The sequence below is a fragment of the Cervus elaphus genome, chromosome 7 (assembly GCF_910594005.1).
Source record: "Cervus elaphus chromosome 7, mCerEla1.1, whole genome shotgun sequence".
NCBI lineage: Eukaryota > Metazoa > Chordata > Mammalia > Artiodactyla > Cervidae > Cervus > Cervus elaphus.
In genome coordinates, this window is record NC_057821.1 from 47,874,212 (window position 1) to 47,895,750 (window position 21,539).

Consider the following 21,539-nt stretch of genomic DNA (forward strand, 5'->3'; position numbering starts at 1 on the left):
ATTTTTTTCTTTTCCCCAAGCCTGATGCCAAATCTTTGCTTTCCTTTGCACTTGTTTCCATGAGGCAAAGAAACAGTGGAGGATACTTTTGTGAACAACTATTTTCAAAGGTAAATAGCAGAGTTCTCTCTCTCTTGCACACACACACACACACAAATAAAGTTAATAATATGGAAATAGTCCGGTAGCTGCAAGTGGCTGTGCTGTAAGAAGCACTCTGTTCACACTCGGCCCACAGCATCCTTTTCATTTGCATTTACATAGTTTGCCAAGTCTCCTGGAAAATGGAGGCTATTTTTGGATGTGAAGTGATGACGGTCATTGAAAATTTCCCTTTCCTGTGGATGTACAGCGTATGTGAACCAGATCAAACCTCAGCCCAGGTCAAGTATGTCCACTCTCCAGGACCCGACCCTCTCAGCTCAGAACTTAATGCAGCTCTGGCAGCAGCTTGGAGCAGATGTGACATTTCAACCCAAAGAACTCCTTTACACTGCTTCTGGATGCTCTGTTCATTACCATTTCCTAAAGAGGTCTCCTGACCCCTGTTCTAGGTTAGGCCTTCAGGATGGACTCAACTGTGTCCCCTCCAAAATTCATAGGTTGAAGCCGAAACCTCCAACGTGACTGTATTTGGAGACAAGGTGTTTACAGAGTAAATTAAGTTTAAATGCGGTCATAACCATAGGGCCCCTAATGTGATAGAACTAGTTTTCTTTGATCTGAAGAATAGGCTTCAACAGAGAACCAAGAACTCTTCTGGAATCCGTTTCACAGATTCAAAATCAATTCTTTCCTCTTAGGGGACAAAAATGCAACCATGTAGTTTAAGGCTACCCAAAATGGAATCTTAGCCACTTCATGTTTTTAAAGGGTATAACCATGAATTAGCCTATGTTATTCACTGCCCAGAATAAACCAGAAGTATGTGCAGGCCTCTGACCTGGTCTCTTTACACAGGCTTCTTTCCAAGACACCACCTAGTACAGAAATGTTGAAAAAACTACCTTCAGAAGACCAACTTCTAACAAGAATTCAGAACTAAAGCAGCTTTTTAATGGTCTTTCATATTGAATCTGGGTCTCCTGCACTGCGGGCAGATTCTTTACCACTGAGCCACTGGGGGAGCCTAATAGGTACTTGGTAAACAATTTTAGACGTATTTTACAATAAACAGAAAGCTTCTGCTAAGTGCTCTTGTGTGTATGAACATATTATGAAATCAAAACGCAAAAATTTCAAACATTTAAAACTTTATTGCTGGAATAGCAAACTTCATAAAGACACCTTTTAAAAGTACATAGACAATGACAAGCAAAATAAACAGGAAACTTTGATAGAAGAAAAGCAAAGATTGTTACTATCATGCACATACAGTCAAACTAATACCAAACCAAACAGGAACATTGAAGAGTATATGGGATCATGGGTCATGCAATCCAAGGAGACTTATTCCTATCGTTTCGGTTTCAGAGGGGTTCTTTTTTTGGGGTGGGGTGGGGGGTGGGGGGGTAGAGTAATTTCTTCCTAATACATAAAATAGATATATTTAGATGAGAAGCAGACTGATGACTGTAAGATCAATTTTATTTTCATCTCCAAGCATAGAAATCTGGATTATTGGCCAAAAGATGTTCGAGAAGCAGTGATCAAAAATCTAAACACAGAAGAGAGGAAAGAAACTCTAGATTCAATCTGTGCTATCCTTATAACCAACTACTACTTCATAGATACTACATCCAGTGTATTACATTAGTTCAGACGAGCTAAGAAGATAAAAAGCCAGAACAGCCTCTACTACGTATTTCCGCCCCCCCTCCCCTTGGCTGTGTTTCCTTAAGCCTAGAAAGTTCTATCACTATCCCGCAAGCACGAGTTTGCTTTTTCTATGATTGAATACAGTGAAAATTCATATAAATGAGCGCCAAGGTCTAGCCACCTTTCCCACTGATCATTAGTGCCCGATCGAGCTGCTGCTAAAGGAGTAGGAGTAAGAGTAGGAGGAGTTCCCTGTGGCATCGAAGCTTCCTCTCCGGGACCCCGAGCGGGAGCCGGAGCGGGACCCAGAGCGGGACCCGGAGCGGGACCCGGAGCGGGAGCCCGGGGCAGAGGACATGTTGTAGGGGCTAGGCAAGCCCTTGGAGGACACAGAGGCGGCCTCCAGCAGGCGCAGGCCGGTGACGTCTTCCACCATGGAGCGGTTGATGGCATCCTTGTAGGATATTTTCAGCTTGGTTTTGGGGCAGGTCAGGATCTTGCCGTAGGTGCTGGTGTCCTGCAGCCTCTGAGCTGCCCGGCCGTCGATGTACCCCTTCCTGATGGCCTCCTCCGTGCTTATCCTCCCTTGTACTTCGGGGTCCACCAGGCCCCCCGTGAGGTACTGGAACTCCAGGAAGCGCTGGCCAGCCTCGTAGGGAAGCCACTTTTCCTTCACGGCCTCTGCCGCCGACATCTTCTTCTTGCCCTTCACTCCTTCAAAGCCAATGAAGGCTTTCTGAGCGGGCTTCAGCCTGGTGGCCATATCCTGGTCAATCAGGCCCTGGGAGACCGCATCCTGGAGAGATAGCTTCTGGCCCGTGGTCGGGTGGATGATGCCGCCCGTGCAGGCCTGAGCCTCCAAGAGCCGCTGCCCACTGATGCTGTCAACGATGCCCCGCTCTATCCCTTCCGAAATGGAGATCTTTTCCAGGTTTTCCGTGTCGAAGATGGCTGCGATGGGGCTGGACTCTTCCAGGGGCTCGGACAGGGAGCTGCTCCTGATGGTTAAATTCCTGACGCTGGAGATGGTGGAGATCTTACTGACGGTCTCGTGTCGGGAGCCGCCAAAGACATCATCGCTGAGGCCGCCCCCGGTGCCGCTGCTACTGCCCACGCCGTTCTTCAAGGAGATCATATCGGCGAACTGAGTGAGGCTGAGGCTGCCGGACCGGTACTGGTCGAAGAACTTCCTGTCAATGAGGCCCTTGTCGATCGTGTCTTGGATGTCGTACTGACTGCCTGTCTTCCTGTCCACCAGGACCACCCGAGTGGAGCCGTCAGAGCCGGTGATGGTTATTTCCTCCCACTCGCACTCCTGCTCACACAGTTCTTTGAAGGTGTCATAATCTATGAGGCCCTTCTTGTAGGCCTCCTGCACAGACATCTCCTTGTTGGTTTCCGGGTCCACGATGACCACTCTGCGCTTCCTGAGGGTGTTCTTCTGGGAGGTCTGCACCTGTTTCTTCTTCTCTTTCAGGGGCAGGAGACAGAGGCCAGTTTCTTCGTCTTTGATGCATCTTTCTTTCAGCTGCAGATACGTAAGGTTTTCTTCAGTGTTCGGGTCAAAGAAGCCTTTGGTATCGTCACTTGGATCCGAGAGAATCTCGCTGAGCTCCTCATTGAAGTAGCCCCTCTTGTAGGCGATGTCGACGGGCAGACGATGACTCTCCTTCGGGTCGATGATCCCGCCGGTTGCAATCTGCGCTTCCAGCAGGCGGATGCCATGGCCCTTTTCGATGAGCTCCTTGTTCATGGCTTGGAACAAGGAGATGATGTTTCCTGTTTCAGGGTCATTGTACCCGGTGACAGCTCGTTCTGCAGACAGGAGCTTCTCCTTGAACTCGATGCCAACCAGGCCCCGTTTGTAGGCTTCCTCCACCGGTAACCTCAAGTTGCTCACGGGATCCACGATGAAGCCAGTCGCTGCCTGTGCTTCCAGCAGCTCCAGGGCGGTGCCGGGGCGGACCAAGCCAATTTTCATGGCCTCGTAGATGCCAAGCTTCTGTTTCGTGGTCTCATTGTAGATGCCCGCAATGCAACTTGAACCCTGGAGGAAGTCCTTAATTCTCTCACCAACCTCGTCGTAAGAAATCTGACCCGACTCCAGTTCATTGACAGTGGACGGTCTCAATATGCCAGAGTCGACCAGCTCGGAGACGGTCACGGGCTGTCTGATTCCTTGGAAGGACATGCTTCTTTTCTGTACCGACAGCAGGAGCAGTCCCGTGTGTGGTTCGATTCTGCACCGCTCCCTCAGCTGCATGTAACTGACCTTCTTTTTGGTGATTGGATCCACGAAGTTCTTCTGACTATCCCGGGGGTCGTTCAGGGAACGATACAGATCTCTGTCAATCAGCCCGCGGGCCAAGGCCACATCTTTCGGCAAAAAGACGCTGTTCACGGGGTCCACCACACCCCCTGAAGCGATCTGGGCTTCCAGCAGACGCATTCCGGTCTCTCGATCAATCAGATTTTTCTTGATGGCCTCTGACACAGACACGGTCTTGCCTGAAAACGGGTCATCGAAGCCAGTGATGGCCTTCTCCGCTGTGTATATCTGCTGCCGGTCATCGAAGTCGATGAGGTCCCGTGCTATGGCGTTGTCCACTGTCAGCTTCTCGTTCCTGTGGGGATCGATTATGCCGCCCGTGGCTGCCTGGGCTTCCAGGAGCATGACTGTGGATTCCGGGGTGATCAACTTCTTTCTCTTGGCCTCCACCAAGGAGTACTTCTCCTTCGGGGAAGCGGACGCCCCAGCGATGGCTCCCGCTCCCCGGAGGAAAGGCTGGATCTCAGAAGCGACTTCCTCCACGGACTTCTTCCCCTTCAGCAGCTTGTCCAGGGTCGCCTTGTCGATCAGCTGGCACTCATACAATTGCATGGCCGTCACCTTCTTCCTCAGGCCGTCGAACACCAGCTTGGAGGAGTCCACGGACCACTCGTACTCGGTCTGGGTCTCTCGGTGGGACCCGTAGGGGCGCTGCTTGAGCCTGTCGATCTCCCTCTGCAGCCGGCAGCGCTCCGTCTCCAGCTGGGACTGCGTCTCCCGGCTGGAGTCCTCCAGCTTCCGCCGGCACCGCTCCTCGATCCGCTTGATCTCCGCCTGCAGCCTTTCGATCTCGCTCCGGAGGCTGTTCTTCTCTCTCTCGCTCTTCTCTCGCTCCGACTCGATCTTCCTGATGGCCTCCTCCTTGCGGGAGTACTGCGTCTTCCACTGGTTCAGGTCATTCTGGATCTGCTGTTTCTCACACTCCAGGCGTTGCTTCACCCTGCTTTCCGCCTCCAGGGTCGTTTTGGCGCGACTCAGCTCCTCCTCCAGCCTCTGCAGCCTGGCCTTGTCTTGTTCCAGGACTTTGATTTTCACCAGCAGGCTCTCCCTCTCCTGCACCACCTGAGTGCATTGATTCTTGGACTCCTGAATCCTATTAGATGCCTAGAATGCAAAAAGAAAGAAATGGAAAAAAAAAAAAATGATTTCATCATATCATAGGACTATCACCATTTCACCTCTTTTCCTGTATTTTTACAACATATAGTTACTTATTTGCCCTTTCCCTCTTTCCTTAGTTGTACTGTTATTTTATCTTACAAGTTCATGGAAAAAAAAAATCTGTACATACACGTTGCCACTTTGATAAATGGCTTCTATACTTACTATACTTTTCCACAGGAGATACGAGCAGTTGTAGACCTGGTTTACTCTTAATAGTAATTATGGTTTGAACAAATATGGCGAATTTTGTTCCAGGTTATCACACCTGCTGTACCTACATGCCACCTGTCACAGCTATAATGACGTGTTTAATAAAGCTACACATATCTATGGACATATCCACCCCCCACCCCCAGCCCCACACAAATATTGTTTACAGAAGTCAAACGTGTTAGAGGTTAAAGAAGTGTTAAAATTAGGGGTTAAAAGAGAAGCCAAACAAAAAGAAACATATTAGGGCCAGGATGAAAAGAGCACAGAATAATGCATGCAGAAAAATCATGAGAAGCAAGCAAGAAAAAGCGATTTAAAAATTGTGCAGAAAGCGTGTAATTTAACGTGGCTCAAAAAGCCCCTTTAACGTGGCTTTTATTTAGGAAGATTTTAACTACAAATGTAGGTCACAGCTCACAAAGTAAGAGCTGTCTTCTCGAAAACAGAGTGGCACATTGAGAGGGAGTGATGTCAGGTCTTACACCCGGCGGAGGTTCTAAAGGCGGAGCCAGCGTGGGTTACACAGAGAAAACCGGTGAGAGAAGAGACGGGCCAACCGCACCGCAATCACTCCACCGCAGGTCTGATGAGGACAGACAGCGGCAAAGAGAAAACGTGAGAGGGCTGCAAGCCTCCAGCCCGGAGGAGAGGACCGCGGCGGGGATTAGTGGAGCGGCAACAAGCAGCGATCAAATATTTGTGAATACCTCTAAGGCCTGCTTTTGGAATCTCTCAATTTCCTGTCTCAAGTTTTCCCTCTCTCTCTGTAAATCGTTAATCAGGCCCTGCAGCTCCAGCGTGCGGTTGTTGCTGATCTGCAGCTGGCTCCGGAGCTCCGCGATGGTGGCGTTCTTGTCGAGGTCGGCCTCGCTGCGGCCCCGCCGGAGGTCGTCGTACTCCAGCCGCAGCTGGCGGAGCTCCTCCTCCAGCATCAGGTGCTCCTTGGTGAGGCTCTCGGTCAACGACTGCAGCCGCTCGATCTCGATCTTGCTCTCGTTCAGGCTGCGGCTCTTGTCCTCGATGGCCTTCTGGAAGTGCTCGTTGCGCACCTGCGCCTGCCTGACGCTCTCCTGCTCCTGTAGCAGCTGCCGCCGCAGGGCCTCAGCCTCGGAGGCCAGCCTCCGCAGCTCGTCCTGGGTCCTCTGTTTCTCCCGCAGGTGGCCGTCCAGCGTGTCCCGCTGCTGCCGCAACTCATCCTCGCTCCGCTTCTTCACGATGGACGCCTGCTCCAGCTGCTGGGTCAGGCTGGTGACCTTGATCGCCTGCTCTTTCAGGGTCCTCCGCAGGCCCTCCAGCTCCTCCTCCAGCTTCTTCCTCTTGGAGGAGTCCTCGGAGGCCGCCCTCTTCAGCCTGGCCAGCTCCTCCTCCGCCTTCTGCTTCTGCAGCTGCAGCTCCTTCAGGGAGGTCTGGAAGCGAGCGATGTCCTGGTCCCGGACGGTCCTCTCCTGGGACACCCGCTCATAGTCCAGCCTCAGGCGCAGCAGCTCCTGTTCTTGCACCTTCAGCTTGCTGATGGTCTCCGTGGCGCTGCTGTGAGCTTTCTGCAGCTCGCCCTGGGCCCTCTGCAGCCTGGCGTTTTCATCCTCCAGGCACTTCCTCTGGCTGGTTTCCGTCTCGATCAGCTGCTTCAACCTGTCAATCTCCTTGTTTTTGTCCTGGATTGTCTTGGCAGCGTCGTCCAGAGACTGCTTGTACCGGGCACTCTCTTCCGTCCGCATCTGCGTCACCTGCCTCAGCTCAATCTCCAGCTGCTGTTTCCGCTGTGACATCTCCGAGCCAGTGGCCTTCTGCTGTTGGACGTTCTCTTCGACCCTCCTGAGGGTCTCCGTGGTCTGGGCCAGAGTGTTCTTCAGCCTCTTGACCTCTTCCGAGAGGCTGCGGTTTTCCCTGGTGAGGGTGTCTATCTGGGCCCGGTAGCCACCGGTGTCCTCTTCCTTCTGCAGGGTGAGCTGGTGGATGGTCGTCTTGGTGATGTTGATCTCCGTCTCGAACTGGTTCTTTAAGCTGATGATTTCCTCGTCGTAATTGGCCCTTACCTTAGCCAGTTCACTCTCATATTCCCAGCGGCGCTTGGCCTCCTCCTGGAACTCAGCTTTGAGTCTTTCGATCTCCTTGTTTTTGTCCTGGATGGTCTTGGCCGCCTCCTCCAGGGACTGCTTGTGCCTGGCGTTGTCCTCGGAGCGCTGCTGGATGACCTGCTTCAGCTCTATCTCCAGGTGCTGCTTCTTCTGCAGCACCTCCGAGCCGCAGGCCTTCTGCTGCAGGGCGTCCTCCTCGGCCCGCCTCCGCTGCTCCGTGGTCTGCAGGATGCTGTCATTGAGGCGGACGATCTCCTCCTTCAGGTCTCGGTTCTCCCTCGAGAGTCTATCGAGCTGGTTGCGGAGGTTTTTGGAATCATCCTCTTTCTGCATGGATATCTCTTTGATGGTAGTCTTGGTGATGTTAATCTCTGTTTCATACTTGTTCCTTAAATTACTCATCTCCTCATTATAGTGGTTTCTTACCTTTGCCAGCTCATTTTCATATTCTCTCTTCCGGGCACCCTCCTCTTGCAGCAGCACTCTCAACCTCTCTATCTCGAACTCCTTCTCCTTGATGGCCTTCTCAGACTCCATTTTCTGCCAGCCGAGGCTCTCCTTCTCGTTCTGCCGCGCTTTCTGCAGCTGGTCGTAGTCACTCTTCTGCTGGTCAAACCTGTCCTCCACGGCCTTTCTCCTGCGCTTCTCATCCTCGATCTCGTACGTCAGCCGGGTGATCTTCTCGTTGAGTTCCTTGATCTGCCCGTAGCACTTGTCTAGGTTTTGTTTGGCCGACTTGCCGTCCAGCTCAGCCTGTCTCTTCAGCTCCTCCAGGCTCACGAGCTTAGCTTTGAACTGGGAGCACTCGGCCTGGTATTTCTGCAGGTTCTGATCCAGGAATTTGTTCTTATTGCAGTTCTCAGAGTTGGCGTCTCGGGCCAGCCTGAGCTCCTCTTCCAGAACCTCGATCTTGGTATTTTTCAGCTGTGGAAGGGAAATCAGAGAGGGTGTTGAAAGAAACATACCTCGACATCATAAGAAAGAAGTGGTACTTCCTCCCCGCAGACCCATGTGCCTTCTTCACTTCTTGTTGCACAACTGCACACGCACACACAGACAAGCACGTAAAGAGTGATATAAGGCAAAAGCTACCAGGCAAAAAAATTCAAGAAATCTGTATTCTTGTTATTCTTCCATCGGGTGCTTGCATGATCTTAGTAAGGGACCTATCTTCTTTGAATTTCAGCTTCCTTCATATCTATAAACGAAGGAATTTCTTTCAAGACCAAAAGCTTATGATTTCCTAAATTATGCGTCCTTAATTTCCAGGCATAAAGTAAGTTTCCACATAAACTCAGAGCATGAGCATTAGAAGTGAGATTTAAATTCAACAATCACCTGACGTGAAAAATTCAAATCCAGCGAGTGCTGGGTGTTCTTCTTAATTTAACACAAAGAAATAAAGCTAATTCCTTGACCAAATATTAAATTGAAATTCCTGGGGGTTTTGACAAAGTAAAATAGCTATACTTTTGAAAACATGACTTCAGTCCATTCCGAGCAGTGAACTGGAGAATAGGACTGACACCTGATTTATGAAGGAACTGCATTATACTAACTATTTAGAGGAGATACAGTTTTACCAAGGAGTATCCGTGTTAAAATGAGGCAGTGGGGGAAAAAAAAAATTGGGCCTGTATACAGTGCTATATTTAAAATGGATAACCAACAGGGACCTACTGTAGAGCACATGGAACTCTGCTCCATGTTATGTGGCAGGATGGGAGGAGGCCTTGGGGGGAAAAAGGTACCTGTGTGTGTATGGCTGAGTCCCTTCACTGTTCATGTGAAACTATCACAACACTGTGTGCGAATCGGCTGTACCCCAGTGCAAAAGAAAAACACCCAACGAGGCTGTAATAATTTAAGTTCCATTCTATTTTCTTTTCAATCGTCCATGGAAATAAAGTGAGTAGGTTACCTTCAGATCTTCCAAACTCTTCAGCATCTCACTTAAGAATCTGTAATAGTCTCCGGACCTTGTAAGAAGCTCTATGTACCGAGCATGCATATCTGCAGCCTTGGAGGAAAGATACACAAGGACTAGTCAATGACATTGCATTCAAAAGAAGTCCTATACAAGCTGACCAGTTCTGTTTCTAAAACAAACCAGTAGTGAAATTATAACTTAAAGAGTGAATTCCCTTTTTTTCATCTGTGCTAATTCCAAAATCCAATAAAACAATAAAGTGCAATAAAATGAAGGGCCTAAAACCGTGCATTTTAGCCTCATCCCTCTAGGGTATGCCCCCTAAACCATCTGATATGGGTGATGCTCTCTGGAATCTTTGAGAAGTTGTCTTTAGAAACTGACTAGATATTTTCCACTTTTTAAATGTCTCCCTCAATAAACCCAGCATTTAAGCCCGGTTTCTGCAGAGAGCCTAATGTATAAATAGACGCAGACTTCTCACAGATCATTTCCTAAAACGCACCTTATGCTGATGATTTACACTAGAGAGGATAACCTACTAAACCTTTTTGAACGGATACCCTCCCTATAGCAAGAAATGAATTTGGGGAGGGTGGGGAAGACAGGAAGGGGCCAGGGAAGAAAGAAGATGCAGACAGAGGGGTGGGCTCTCAGAGAGAGGTAATGACTTATCTACCTCTTGCAGAATCACCCCAGAAGGTGACTGGATCACGGTTCTCTTGATAGGGATACTCAGAAGAGTTTCCAGGCCTGAGGTGTATGATGCCAGCTGCAGTTCATAATCCTGCAGGATAACGACGTTTCAGAAAAACATACCTAAGTGACTTAAAAGGAGTCACTGGCAGCTACAATTCCAGTTTTAAATCACCACGCTGTACTTCTGATGTCCAATCCCAAAGGCTATAATGTGCTGCTAGCGTCCAAGCGTCATACAATAGTATTAAACCAAATGGCACATCTTTATAAGCTAAACAGAGATTTCCGCACACACCACCAGTCTAAAGATGAAGACCAGCCCACTGCCATAGATACTGCCAGTGTATAATGAATTCAAGCTAATGGATCAAAAGCGTTTATGGTTTGCTCAGAAGAGAATACACAAAAGCCATAATCGCTGTCCTCAAGAAGTTTATCATCTTTAAAGTGAATCAGAAAATAATGTAGTCAATAACGTTCTTTTTTAATAAAAAAACACAGAACACTTCATGAATTTGCATGTCATCCTTGAAGAAGGGCTGGGCTGATCTTCTTTGTGTGGTTCCCATTTTAATATACATGCCGCCACAGCAAACACCATTCATAATATTCTTGATGGAACACCAACATGCTTTCTGAAACCAACATACCTTAATTGAATTTGCACAAAGTTCAGCAATTTTTTGTACTTCTTCTGATTTGTCTCGTTTGCCACTTATCTCACTGTGCAAGTTCTATACAGAAAAGAAAATATTTACAAATGTTAAAGTGTACACATATTTTTAAATAAATGTTTTTTCATTCTTTAACCACTGTTATTTGTTTTTTTCCCCTCCTCAGCTTAAGACCTGTTCTGACCCCATAGTCTCACAATTAAACCTCAGGAGATGAGTATGTTTTCTATTGAGAAAATAGAAGGAAGATCTTCAACTTCTTATGACCTAAGAGGTTACTATCTGGTCAGCACTCTTTTCTGGTCCTGGTAACTCAATTTGTAAAGATACTTTACTACAACATAACATTATTTCTATGTTCATAATTGCATTTATTTGTAAACATCTCAAGTGCTTTTCCTCTGGGCATTATTTAAGCATTCCCAAAATGAACTAGTAATATTCAAGATTTATCATTTCATGAAAAAATATACACACCCCTATGTTCACAGCAGCATTATTTATTTCCAAGCATTATTCCAGCATTATTTCCAAGAAATGGAAACAATCTAATGTCCATCAACAGATGAATGGATAAGGAAGATATGGTATATATACACAATGGAATATTGTTCAGCCATAAAAAAACAAATGAAATAATGCCATTTGCAGCAACATGGATGGACCAAGAGATTGTTATACTAAGTGAAGTCAGAAAGAGAAAGACAAATACCATATAATATCACTTATATGTGCAATCTCAAATATGACACAGATGAATTTATCTATGAAATAAAATAGATTCACAGACATAGAGAACAGACTTGCGGTTGCTGAGTGTGTGTGTGGGTGGGGAGACATAGACTGGGAATTTGGGATTAGCAGATGCAAACTTTTACATATAGAATGGAAAAACAACATGTCCTACTGTATAGCATAGGACACTATATTCAATATCCTCTAATAAACCATAATGGAAAAGAATATGAAAAAGAATGTATATTTATGTATAACTGAATCACTTTGCTGTACATCTGAAACTAACACAACAGTGTAAATCAACTATATGCCAATAAAATGCATTTTTAAAAAAACTTATCACTTTAAACCTCGCTACTGCTATGAAAGCCAGAGGAAAATACAGCTTATACCCAGTGAAATTCATATAATGACAAATCTGCTTATACCTTCTGCTCATTCAAAAATCTCATGACCGTGTTGGAATCTCCAAACTTCATGGATTCTAAGCTATCCTGGCGGCGTTTGGCATCGTAGAGCCATTTGCAGAAAGTCTGATAGTTATCACGGTAATTCCTCAGTTGCTTGATTTGTTTCTCCAGGTCCCATAATCTGGTGAAAATAAGAGATAATAAAATTATTAAAGCATCACTATTGCTCTGTGATAGTATTTAACACAGAGTTACCAGATGACCCAGCAATGCCACCGGGCACACACTCAAGAGAACTGAAAACATACATCCACACAAAAGTTGACACGTGAATGTTTGCAGCAGCACGTCACGAGAGCCAGAAACTGGGAGCAACCCAAATACACATCCACTGATGGAAGAATAAACAGAATGTGGTAGAGCCATACAATGGAATATTATACAGTCAGAAAAAAGAAGTGAAGTACTGACATGAGCTACACCATGGGTGAACCTGGAAAACGATATGCTAAATGAAAAAATAGAACAGTCACATAAGGACCACATATTATATCTTTCCATTTACATGAAATATCTAGAATAGGCAAATCTATAGACAGCAAATACAACGGTGGTTGTTTGGGGCTGGAGGGCTGGGAAGGAATGGGGCAAACTGCCAGTGGGTCCAAGGTGTTTTGTTTTTGGCCATGCCACGCAGATGTGGGATCTTAGTTCCTTGTGAGTGTGAGTGAAGAGTGAGTGAAAGTTGCTCAGTCGTGTCCAACTCTGCGACCCCATGGACTACAGAATCCATGGAATTCTCCAGGCCATAATACTGGAGTGGGTAGCCTTTTCCTTTTCCAGGGGATCTTCCCAACCCAGGGGCTGAACCCAGGTCTCCCACATTGCAGGCAGATTCTTTAACAACTGAGCCACGGGGAAGCCCTTAGTTCCCTGACCAGGGATCAAACCTGTGCCCCCTGCAGTGGAAGTGCAGCGTCTTAACCACTGGACAACCAGGGAAGTCGACAAGGTTTCTTTTTTAGAGTGATGAGAATGTTCTAAACTCAGAATGTGGTGATGGTTACACATTCTGAACTTACTAGAAACAACTGAATTGTATACTTTCAATTGCGAATTGAAAGTGAATTGTACGGAATGTGAATTATACATCAATAGAGATGTTTTTAGGAGGTGTTTTCAGGAGATGTTTTCAAATCCTCATTTGCAGTAAGGCATTTCTTTTGTACTAAATATAAGATTTAATTTTCACAAAATTTTGGAGAATGCTCCCTCAGAGTCACTACTCCTTCCAACAAACGGTCATAACAGGAGTTTAGAGGGCACAGAAGAGCTTGATCAATGGCTTCCCTTATTTCCCTATGAACCTGGAGGGCATCTGACATAAGTGAGTTCAAGCCTAGCTACTGGGATGAAACCCTCTTCCCACTCCCCACAAAGCTGCCAGGGTGTAAAGAGAGCGCCCAGGGTGCTGAACTGATACACAGAACAAGACCACTGGTCTCTTGTTTTAGATTTTGGCCAGGCCACAAGGCGTATAGGATTTCCGTTCCCCAACCAGGGATCGAACCTACATCCCCTGCATTGGAAGCACAGAGTCTTAAACACTGGATCACCAGGGAAGTCTCCAGAACCACTGTTCTCTTTAGTGATGATGACTTCAAGTGACATTGTATCGGGAACCACCAAACGGGCAGAGAGGGTGGGAGGAGGCTGGCACACCTGTAGTCTATCTGTTTATCGATTCTTTGCCAGCGATCTGTCAGCTGGGTGACCTTTTCGCTGAACTTGCCCAGGTCCAGGTCATACAATGGATACTGCTGTGAAGTCTGGGAGTGGATCTGCTGGGCTTTCTGCAGTTCTGTCTTCATGGTGGCCAGCAAGGACTTCTTCAAGTTCAAGTCATTTTTAATTTTCTGTCACAGGAAAAAAAAAAAAGAGTACAAATTAACCTCATTCCCACTCGATGCTACACTGCAAGGAAAATATCTTTACAGACTGTATTTCCTAACATTTGTGCTAATGACCTAGTCCTTTGTGCTAATCCAAGAAAAAACAAATTTTTTGAAAAAAAAAATTGATGTGTAAATCAGTTTAAGGAGTGCTACATATCACACTCCATTCCATTCCTGGAAAATTATAAAATCTATTAATATTAATGTATTTGGGCTTCCCAAGTGGCACAGCATTAAAGAATTCTCCAGCCAATGCAGGAGATGCAAGAGATGCACGTTCAATCCTGGGTTGGGAAGATCCCCTGGAGAAGGAAATGGCAGCCCACTCCAGTATCCTTGCCTGGGAAACCCCATGGACAGAGGGGCCTGGCAGGCTACAGTCCATGGGGGTCACAGGGTCAGACACGACTGAGCACACACGCACATTAATGTATTTAATATGGTATCTCAGGCTCTGAGAAGTGCTACAGTACTAGGCTCAGTTGCTAAGTCATGTCCACTCTCTATGACCCCAGGGACTGTAGCTCGCCAGGCTCCTTTGTCCTTGAAATTTCCCAGCAAGAATACCGGAGTGGGTCGCCATTTCCTTCTCCAGGGGATCTTCTCGACCCAGGGACCAAACCTGAGTCTCCTGCGGCTCTTGCACTGAGGGCAGATTCCTTACCGCCGAGGCACTGGGGAAGCCCACCCCAGTACCATAGTACCAGCTTAACTAGGCTGAACTCACAGCCCCCAGGCTAATCTCACTATAAACGACCTTCTCAGGTTAAGTCCTGCCTGTGTGCTCTGGACAACAGCGTTCTGGTCCTGACAACAGCTGATGTCAACCACGTGTGGCCAACAAAATCCAGCAATCCTGGAAAGTCATGAAGACGTAGTGAAGCTTTATCACTGGGGACTGAGTATTCCGGTGTTTTTTTCAAAATAAAGCGGGCCGCTGTTAAATCTCCTCTCATCACCTTGAGTCCACAGCGGTAAGCCTCCACTTTGTCCAGATCCAGGCACACGGTCTCCTCTTCCGTAAGTCTGGCCTCGTAAACCTTCAGCATGTCTTCTGTCTGCAGAATGGCCTGCAGGAGGGCTCTCACGGTGCACAAGCTGTCAGGAGGCAAAGAGGCAGGTAAAATTGCCAATGGCACAGTTAGACTTTGGCTCTTGCCACGCTTCATAAAAGAGAACAATATTAAAGCAGAGAAACACTGATTTTGCTTATTTTAGAAGCAGTGCAGCAATGCATTTTCCCCCCCACTTTCATGACTCAGAACACCACTTCGCATTAATGGAAGAATTCTAAGCTCTGGCCTGAAGGGGCTGCGTTGGTTAGAAGAGACACTGGAGTTCCGAACAGTGGGACTAGCACCCTAGGCTGGAGGAGCCTCTCCCGGAAGCACAGAAAATGAGAGTGAGTCCCCCACGAAAAGACAAACCACAGGCAACGGCTCCAGCAACCAGCACATAAAGCAAATGAAGTCTCACAAAATGAAGCTTGAGAAAAGCCGAATATCTGAGGTCAGTGTCAGTCGCGTTTACCTATTTAAGTAGCCGTCCGTCACGCCGTTGATATTTTCCAGTTTCTGAAACAATCCAAATACCTCATTCTGCAAATAGCAATATTTTTCTGAACCTCTGAAGTTGGCTAGCATGTCCTTCAGCTGGTTGAGAACTTGAGCAATGGCTTGAGAATCATTCTGTACGCTCTGTCCAGAAAGAAAGAAAGCACCTTTGATCTAGCTGTATGCCTCTCACCGTCATTTGTGCCCACAAAAAGCCCCCAAAATGTGAATGATTCAAGACAGAGTTGACCCTTCCTGTCCTTCATCAGGGAGGCCTTACCAGCACTGGGTTGATCAACTCTCTTCCTTAGAAAGTACACCTCGGACATTCTTATGCCGTGCCCAGGCCTGGCTGGGCAGAAGGAGCCTGATAACGGAGCACCTAGCCTGCAGTTCCAGCTCCGTGGCTCTGACACCCCCTCCCCAACCAAGTCTCTCCATGTCCATTCCCTGTTTGCAAAGAACATCATTCTACCTGTCTAACCCACATCATACACTGTTTCAGGCAGAAGCCAAATTCATGTTTGTGAAAACTTAGGAAATCTACAAAGTGCTACGTTGCAGAAAAGGAAGAACACGGTAGCCTGATTCAGCAACCCATCATCTAACAGCAAAGACGGTTTAATCCCCAGCCTGGAATTGTTCAACAAATTTGGAAGCATGGGAAAGGAAAAAGGAAGTTGGGCCAGAAGCCTTTTATTGAAAACAAAGGTTTCAATAGGTTTAAACCTAAAAATGTTTAAACCAGGAGGGGTTTTTTATTAGTTCTCAGTTAAATATAAATATACCTGGGATCAAGCAAAATAATAGCGAGCACCTACCTTGAGCTCATTTATTTTCACTGTGATGTGGTGGGAAGACCCCTGATCTGCCAGAAGGATGTTCTTAAGGGCCATCCTGCTCTCACAGAGCTCCATCTGCCGGCGTATCTTCTGGAGCTCTATCAACATCCATGTTTCTTGTTTGTCATTTTCTCTATTGGTTTCAATTACTTTATTATGGTTGACGTCTTGGCAGGTACCAAGATGAGTGATTTCAGTCGTGGTTACTGTAAAAATATTAGGACCACAAAAATCAGAGAATTGCCAGCTAGAAGGGGGCGAGGCCTCAAGAAAACAGCCAGGCTGCATGAGAGTGTCGCTACTTCCTTTGATTGGGTTCTGAAAACTTAAGTGTCTTTTTCTTTCTTTTTGAACTTTTTATTGTGTATTGGGGTATAGTCGATTAACAATGTCGTGATACTAATAGCTTCAGGTGAATAGCAAAGGGACCTTGCCATACATATACCTGTATCCATTCTATTCCAACCTAAATGACTTTTGAAGCGTGATCTTTCAAAGAAGCGATTCCAAAACAAGATCTGGGCCAACTGCGTCCTTTCTTTTGCAAACTGCATGTATGGTGGCTGCAGAGAGAGAGGGGCTCTGAACCAACCTGTCTGGTGCTGGGGGTGGCCGGGCAGCTGGATGACCAGGGTCTGGTAGTGCTTCTGGGCGTCTGTGAACTGGGTCTGCATCTTCCGCTTGTCGTCATCTCCGAACATCTCCGAGCCTTGGCTGTTTCTGATAAACTCTTGGTAATGTAACTCGAGGTCAGATATGGTCTTCATGTAATCTTCCTGCCGCATCGTTTTCAGCTGGAAATAAACCCAGTGGAGGTGTTTCTGACGGCCCCACAGAGTGGCCAAGGGGAGTTTGCTGGGAAACGCACCATGCTGGGGGCGGTGGGAGGGAAGGTGGGTGGGGGGGCGGAGGGTAGTGGCCTGAGGCATCGCCCCTCAAAGACCCATTAAGACAGAAAAGGTCTTTGAGGATTTAGACCTTGCTCCTGAGAACCACAGCAGTGGGTTGTCAATTTTTTTCCTTCCTATGAAATGTTCTTCTTCAAAGGAAACAGGACTCAGAAACCCCAAGAATCAAGCGGATCACAGCAAAGCTGCTCTGACTAAGAAGAGTGAAGGGAAGCCCCCAGACTTACTGTTCCATGCCCCTGTCCTCCCAGAGGACCTCTCCCCCTGAGGTTCTTGGACCACAATCTGAAAATTACTGGTCTAGGGTAGCTAATGCTTTGGATTCCAAGAATCCTACCCCAGCTTTTACTTCTGTGCTATCCAGTCAATAATTATGACCTCATTTTCCATTATGTCTTCTAAGAAGGGGACCCAGAGGATCACAGGACCACATGCCTTTGCCACGGGGACTTCTGGCTTGTCGGGTAACTTTAATTAGTCCTCTGTCTCATAAGCAGCCCGGTGCAATTCCTCCCAATTGTGTTGGATGAACTAGAACGTCTAAGGAAGGCTCAGCTGACTCTCTTGCTGACCCACGAAGGCATTAGCCGCACAGCGAGGTTTGCCTGGCAGAAATCGCAGTGCGGGCAGTGGCTGGGCAGCCCCTCTGGGCAGCGAGTGGGTCCTGAGGACGTACCTTGGCGATGGTCATGGCCTTGATCTTCTCGATATCGATCATGCAGTAGTGCCAGGACACCAGGCTCTTCATGTTGATGTAGAGTTGGTTCCACAGGGCCAGGATGGCTTCGTAGTACTGTTCGATCCTAGGAGGCACAAGGGGAAATACGTGGGTCTGGCTCTCCAAGTTCATCCCGAAGGGGAAACCTGGCCCGATGGCACAGAAAGTTCAAAGGAGAACTAACAGAGCAACGGGCAAAGGGAACATCTACAAAACATCCAGCATTTCTGTAAGGACGTCCCTGGCGGCTCAGCAGTAAAGGATCCGCCTGCAATGCAGCAGACTCGGGTTGGATCCCTGGGTCGGGAAGATCCCCTGGAGAAGGAAATGGCAACCCACTCCAGTATTCTTGCCTGGGAAATCCCGTGGACAGAGAAGCCTGGTGGGCTACAGTCCATGGGGTTGCAAAGAGTCAGACGTGACTTAGCAACTAAACAACAACATTTCGATAGATTTGAACTGATACCCAAAAGAAAGCTCTCAGTGACACAACATGGGTTTAGATACACTGGAATCATTTTCGTTGAAACACACAGTACAGTTTGGGGTGGTTGGCTTATTTCTCAGCAACTTTTTAATTGATGGAGGTCTGACTCCATGCACGCTGGCAGGGAGAAATGAGTCTCAGGTCACAGAACTCTGATGGCTTCCGGGGTTTGGAAATATTCTTTGGGCTAAGCTCACCGCACCTTAAATGGGCTGAAGATTTCCTTTATAAAACATTTGGAAGAATCTGCCCTGGACAACCTGTCAAGCGAATGTTCCAGCTACTTCCTGATGGGCCAAATGTTCATGTGGAATGTGTAGCCACATATTCTATTTGTGGCTACAAGTCAGACTGTGTGTGTGCACGCTCAGTTGCTCAGCCGTGTTCAACTCTTTGGGACGCCATGGACTGTCCATGGGATTCTCCAGGCAAGAATACTGGTGGGATGCCATTCCCTTCTGCAATATGTCAGACTATCGATGGCCTAAAAGGAGGAAGAATTTTGAAACCACGCCTTTCAAGTGCACGGTCAAGATGAGTTCCTCTACTGTCAAATATTCTTTTTCATCCTCCAATGATAAGTACAGTATCTGCCACATAAAACTGCAAGGCAAGGCAAAGGGACCTTCACCGGATCCCACTTTGGGGGAGGAGACAGCAGTGTGGAGCGGTGTGTCTGAGTGTTTGTACCGGGGTCGGCCGCACTTTTCCCCACCCGTGTGCACACCCCGGCCAGCAGGAACTTGAACTACGTACTTGCTCGAGAGGTCCACGGCCAGAGGGTTGGGCGGGGGGATGATGAGGCCCACGGAGGGCACGAGCATGTCCACGCCGCCCGGGCCGGTCACGTACCACTTGCTCCGCTCATTGTTGTCCTTCAGGATACATTCGTCCCCTTTGTGGACAATTTTCTGCAAGGCAAGCAGCACCGTGTTTTGGCTTGATCCACAGGCCCACATTTTTATCTTTTTGCTCAAAAAACAGAAGCAGCCACAAGGACCACATGCAAAGTGTTTCAGCTTTGAAACACTTAATTTCTCCTCCATTCAAGCTGACCTTGACACAACCCAACAGGACTGATGCTTTAAATACAACAAGTGAGTCTACAAGGTATGTCTGAAGGGAATTAGGAGGAGTGACTTTCCAAGAGACAGCCAGGGGAGTCCTCCGGTGAAGTGATAAATCCTTTTATAAAGCAAAAACTCACCCCCTGACTTTTCCACACTTGTGAGTTTTTGTTTCATATAGTAGATTTCAGTGTGTGGGCATCACATCTCATTCATTTGTTAAAATTTTTAAACAAAAACAAAAAATTTCTGGTATCAGGTACCCAGAAAAACAACTTTCTAAATTAAGTCCAGCATCTAAATTGCTTCTTTTCTAAATTAACTAGATAGCTTCTTAAAATGGGTACTTAAATTATGACATCTATAATTATTAACGTAACAAGTTTGACAAGTAGGTATTTTGACCTCCATTTTGATTTCTTTCTTCTCTCCAGCCAAGTTCTAAAACCATTTCTGCATGGTAGAACAAACTCCATTGTTTTATAACATTCATCTCACCAGCTAGTCACATTTTTATTTGTTAAGTCCTCCATAATTTTTATAAGAAAATAGAGGTATGGGAATTTCATGAAAACTTGCTAAAATGGAGTCATCTTTCCATATAAATGTTTGTATTGACAGTAGAACCTGCAGAACTGATGTGTCCATTTAATACATAAAACCCGCAACGATGTTCCCTTTATATGCAGCATAATGGCCATGTATCTTGTTTGCTTTTAACCTCAGAAGTCTTAAGCCTTAAAACAGAATTAGAATAGTTTTAAAATTCCTACTGTCCTACTTATTGATAATTATCACATGACTCAGAACAAAATCACTCCATTCTTTCAACAGCTTCCCCTCTGTATATAAAAGAAAGACATTTACTAGGGTGTTCCCCAAAGCCTGAATTCAGTTCTGCTCTCCTGATGGACAGACATCCACCCACGGAGAAGGGGAAAACTTCCGCAGCACACACCTGGTCCTGTTTGTAGTCACAGAGAGCCCTGAGAATGATGGGTTTGTTGCTTCTGTAGTCCGGGTTACGCGGTTTCAGCTGCACAATCTTCTTGGACTTGTTTACCAAGTTCTGCACCTGGCGCTTGTATTCAAGGATTTTCTCCCGTTCTTTCTGCAATTGCAAATAAAATCATCCTTGAACGTAGATACTCTCTGAAAACTAGGTGAGATCTTGAAAGGGCATTCCTATAGGTATCATGACAATACAAATTAGACCCCACTGCAGTTGCATTAGCTGTAAAAAGCCACCCATTCCTTCGTGTGCAGGGACCATGGGTATCTTTCATAAGAAGCCACTACAGAGGCAACACAGCCATGAATCAGGGGAGCGGGAAAGCATATCACTGTGTGAGAGGACTCTGCTGCTAAGATGTGACATATGCTTTTCCAAAGGGATCTTCATGTTAAGTCATCCATGCTCTCTCCAGTTTTGTTTAGAGCAATGGTAACTACTGAAGCAGAAGTAATCTGCAACAGTAGCTAAGCATTCAGAGAAATGGATTTGAGAAAAGCCACGGTGAAGACAAGGTTTGCTTGAGCTTGGAGCACTCACTGCTCTGCAGAACAACACAAATCCAAACAGCAGTCTGAATTGCATTGGTGCGTGCATTTATTTTATTCCCAGGAAAGGGCCTGCATCTGAGACGCTACCTCCAGCTCCTTGATCTGCTCCAGCAGGCGCTGCAGGGGCGTGCTCTTGTCACAAGGGTACTTCTTCCTGATGGAGTCTTGCAGACCCTTCAAGTAGGCTTCCGTCGACTGAGCCTCTTCAAAAAACTGTGAAGGACGGGGGTGACTCCATGTCAGTGAAAAGCAACTGAACAGGCAGCATCACCTAGTACTTCACCTTGCAGGAGCATCTTCCCTACGAATCTATCTGACAGGTGGTTAAAGGAAAAGATGAGAGCAGAAACTTACAGGAGAGCACGAGACTATCTGAAAAACTGTGACCCGTCTGCGCTCCTCTAAGCTAAACCCCAACGAATAGTATTTATGCAATATTGTAAACACTGTTTT

The 21,539-nt window shown here is 46.8% G+C and overlaps 1 protein-coding gene and 2 non-coding genes across 4 annotated transcripts in view; all 3 read right to left on the bottom strand.

Annotated features, from left to right (window-relative positions):
• Positions 1 to 1,236: 1,236 nt before the first annotated feature.
• The window catches only part of LOC122697621 (desmoplakin), a 44,132-nt gene continuing 23,829 nt past the window's right edge, over positions 1,237 to 21,539 (bottom strand). The window contains exons 10-24 of one of the 2 annotated variants that reach the window (XM_043908591.1): positions 21,174 to 21,299; positions 20,482 to 20,634; positions 19,213 to 19,367; positions 17,928 to 18,054; positions 16,936 to 17,137; positions 16,323 to 16,549; positions 15,479 to 15,645; positions 14,908 to 15,046; positions 13,716 to 13,909; positions 12,012 to 12,174; positions 10,822 to 10,905; positions 10,152 to 10,259; positions 9,464 to 9,562; positions 6,172 to 8,466; positions 1,237 to 5,191 (exon numbers count right to left, since the gene is read on the bottom strand). In XM_043908591.1, the coding sequence (XP_043764526.1) occupies positions 1,955 to 5,191; positions 6,172 to 8,466; positions 9,464 to 9,562; positions 10,152 to 10,259; positions 10,822 to 10,905; positions 12,012 to 12,174; positions 13,716 to 13,909; positions 14,908 to 15,046; positions 15,479 to 15,645; positions 16,323 to 16,549; positions 16,936 to 17,137; positions 17,928 to 18,054; positions 19,213 to 19,367; positions 20,482 to 20,634; positions 21,174 to 21,299 (7,476 nt within the window). In that variant the 3' untranslated portion in view covers positions 1,237 to 1,954. The remainder of the gene's footprint in view (positions 5,192 to 6,171; positions 8,467 to 9,463; positions 9,563 to 10,151; positions 10,260 to 10,821; positions 10,906 to 12,011; positions 12,175 to 13,715; positions 13,910 to 14,907; positions 15,047 to 15,478; positions 15,646 to 16,322; positions 16,550 to 16,935; positions 17,138 to 17,927; positions 18,055 to 19,212; positions 19,368 to 20,481; positions 20,635 to 21,173; positions 21,300 to 21,539) is intronic. The other variant, XM_043908592.1, reaches the window with a different exon arrangement.
• LOC122697896 lies at positions 10,663 to 10,765 on the bottom strand. Its single transcript, XR_006342226.1, has one exon. It is a non-coding gene; the product is annotated as a U6 spliceosomal RNA (small nuclear RNA).
• Positions 12,923 to 12,995, bottom strand: TRNAG-UCC. Its single transcript has one exon. It is a non-coding gene; the product is annotated as a tRNA-Gly (tRNA).